Genomic DNA, 1,712 nt, shown 5'->3' with positions numbered 1-1,712 from the left:
CCCCCCAAATCTACGCCTTTTCGTCAATTATTTTTTATGAACAGCAGTGAGTTGGGAATGTCATCCTTGCAGCATACAAGTACATCACTTTATGAAAGCTTTTCCCATCTGACCCATTAATTACTGTGATTTGAGCTGCAAGTTGCACACATGCTCTCTCTTCGATATTTGCAGCTTGCTTAATCTGTTGAACAGTACAAAACAGATGAAAGAGTAGATCAGCACAGTGCTGAAGTGTACTGTACTGCACCCCAGACACAATACTGTAGTCTTGAGTCTTTAACTGTAACCTGCTCTGCGCAAGGATGGGCCTAGAGATGTGAGAGGACCCAATGCCAAATACGTCAGGAAACACTTCATGCGCTGTCACAGGGTCATACAATATCATGTATATATGAACTATAGGCTAGCTTTGAAGAGACAGTAATAATGGCAATTTGCTGTGTGATGACCTATTGATGTGTGTCATAAAAGTAGGCATACAGTACAATGGTAATGCCTCTCTCTTGCATATAGTTAATACACATATACATGTAATGCCTAAAACTTGATGATTTGCATTACTCAATGGTTGCTCTTGAAGACATAGAAGGTATAAATAACTATTCTTTTTTCCTACAGAAATAGTAGCGTTTCGGCTAGATCTTATAGTTGATAGGTTTCTTTTAAAAGCAAAGAAGAAAAACATCAGGGATTTTGTTCTCTTTCGGAGTAACTGTGTTTGGTTTTAGCGGATTTCACTGCATATTGTATTCATAAAAAGCTATAGATGTTCAACTTGACACTGTGATGAAATAGAAAATGGTTAATATATCCCTAATGATCCTTTTGCACTTTATAAATATCAAAGTTGTAGGCTACCACCCTTTTGCCTCTTGGGTAGAATTCGGTGTTGTCAGGTCATTTTATGTCATTTTCAATAGTACAATTAGTACTTTTGATTTTGTGTGCCAGCCAGGCAAGTTTATTTTTGGTTTTGAATAAATTTCAATTAGGAATAATTTATGTTTGTATCTGTATGTATGGGTGTGTGAGTGTGCGTGTGTGCGCGCGCGCACACGCGCGCGCGCATGTGTATGTGTATGTGTGTGTGTGTTTTTATGTGTGTGTGTGTGTGTGTGTGTGTGCGTGTGTCTATTAATTACGTATGTGTTACTGGGAGAGAGGGAGAAACACAGAAAACAGGGAGAAACAAACAGACTGAGAGAGACTACTTTTTAAATGCTTTATTTTGGAAAGCCAATGTGAACACATGCAAAACCCTACCTTGGAAGGCTTCACACCTTTTGTCCGATTGTTTTTCCAGTGTAAGTATTTTTTTTTCGATCTACCCCAACTTTCTTTCAATGTTTCTATCATCCAGCTGGGAAAGTGTTAGTAATTTTTGTGCGGACCTTCCTATGATTAGTTTAGAGATCAGCATTTTACTTTTAGGTGGACCTAACGTCCGCTGAGACGGGAGCAGCCGTGTGTATCCAGAGACACTTCAGGGGACACCAAGGGAGGAAAGTCTATGTGGAGAAATTGTATACCAAGTATGAAGAGGTTAGTTCCTTGAGTGTGTGTGCAGCTTGCCATCATTTATTTTGTCGACCAGATGTTTATTTACTAAGCCCAAAATATTGGAATTTTCCCCACCTAGTCATCCACCTATTTTATCAACCTACTTGTCTTTTAAGCTGCCTATCCAGCTGCCCAGTATGCCCCCCCCC

General features: G+C 39.5%; 1 protein-coding gene across 1 annotated transcript in view; it reads left to right on the top strand.

Moving 5' to 3' along the window:
• LOC101850726 overlaps positions 1 to 1,712 on the top strand; it is a gene marked incomplete at its 3' end in the record, with an annotated part of 13,778 nt that overhangs the window by 9,940 nt on the left and 2,126 nt on the right. Inside the window, 1 exon segment of the mRNA XM_013083482.2 lies at positions 1,435 to 1,545. Within this exon segment, the coding sequence (XP_012938936.1) occupies positions 1,435 to 1,545 (111 nt within the window).

Source organism: Aplysia californica, unplaced genomic scaffold (genome assembly GCF_000002075.1).
Source record: "Aplysia californica isolate F4 #8 unplaced genomic scaffold, AplCal3.0 scaffold00235, whole genome shotgun sequence".
In the NCBI taxonomy this organism is placed as follows: Eukaryota; Metazoa; Mollusca; class Gastropoda; order Aplysiida; family Aplysiidae; genus Aplysia; species Aplysia californica.
Note: the sequence above shows the minus strand (reverse complement) of the source record. Positions and strands in the feature narration are given on the sequence as shown.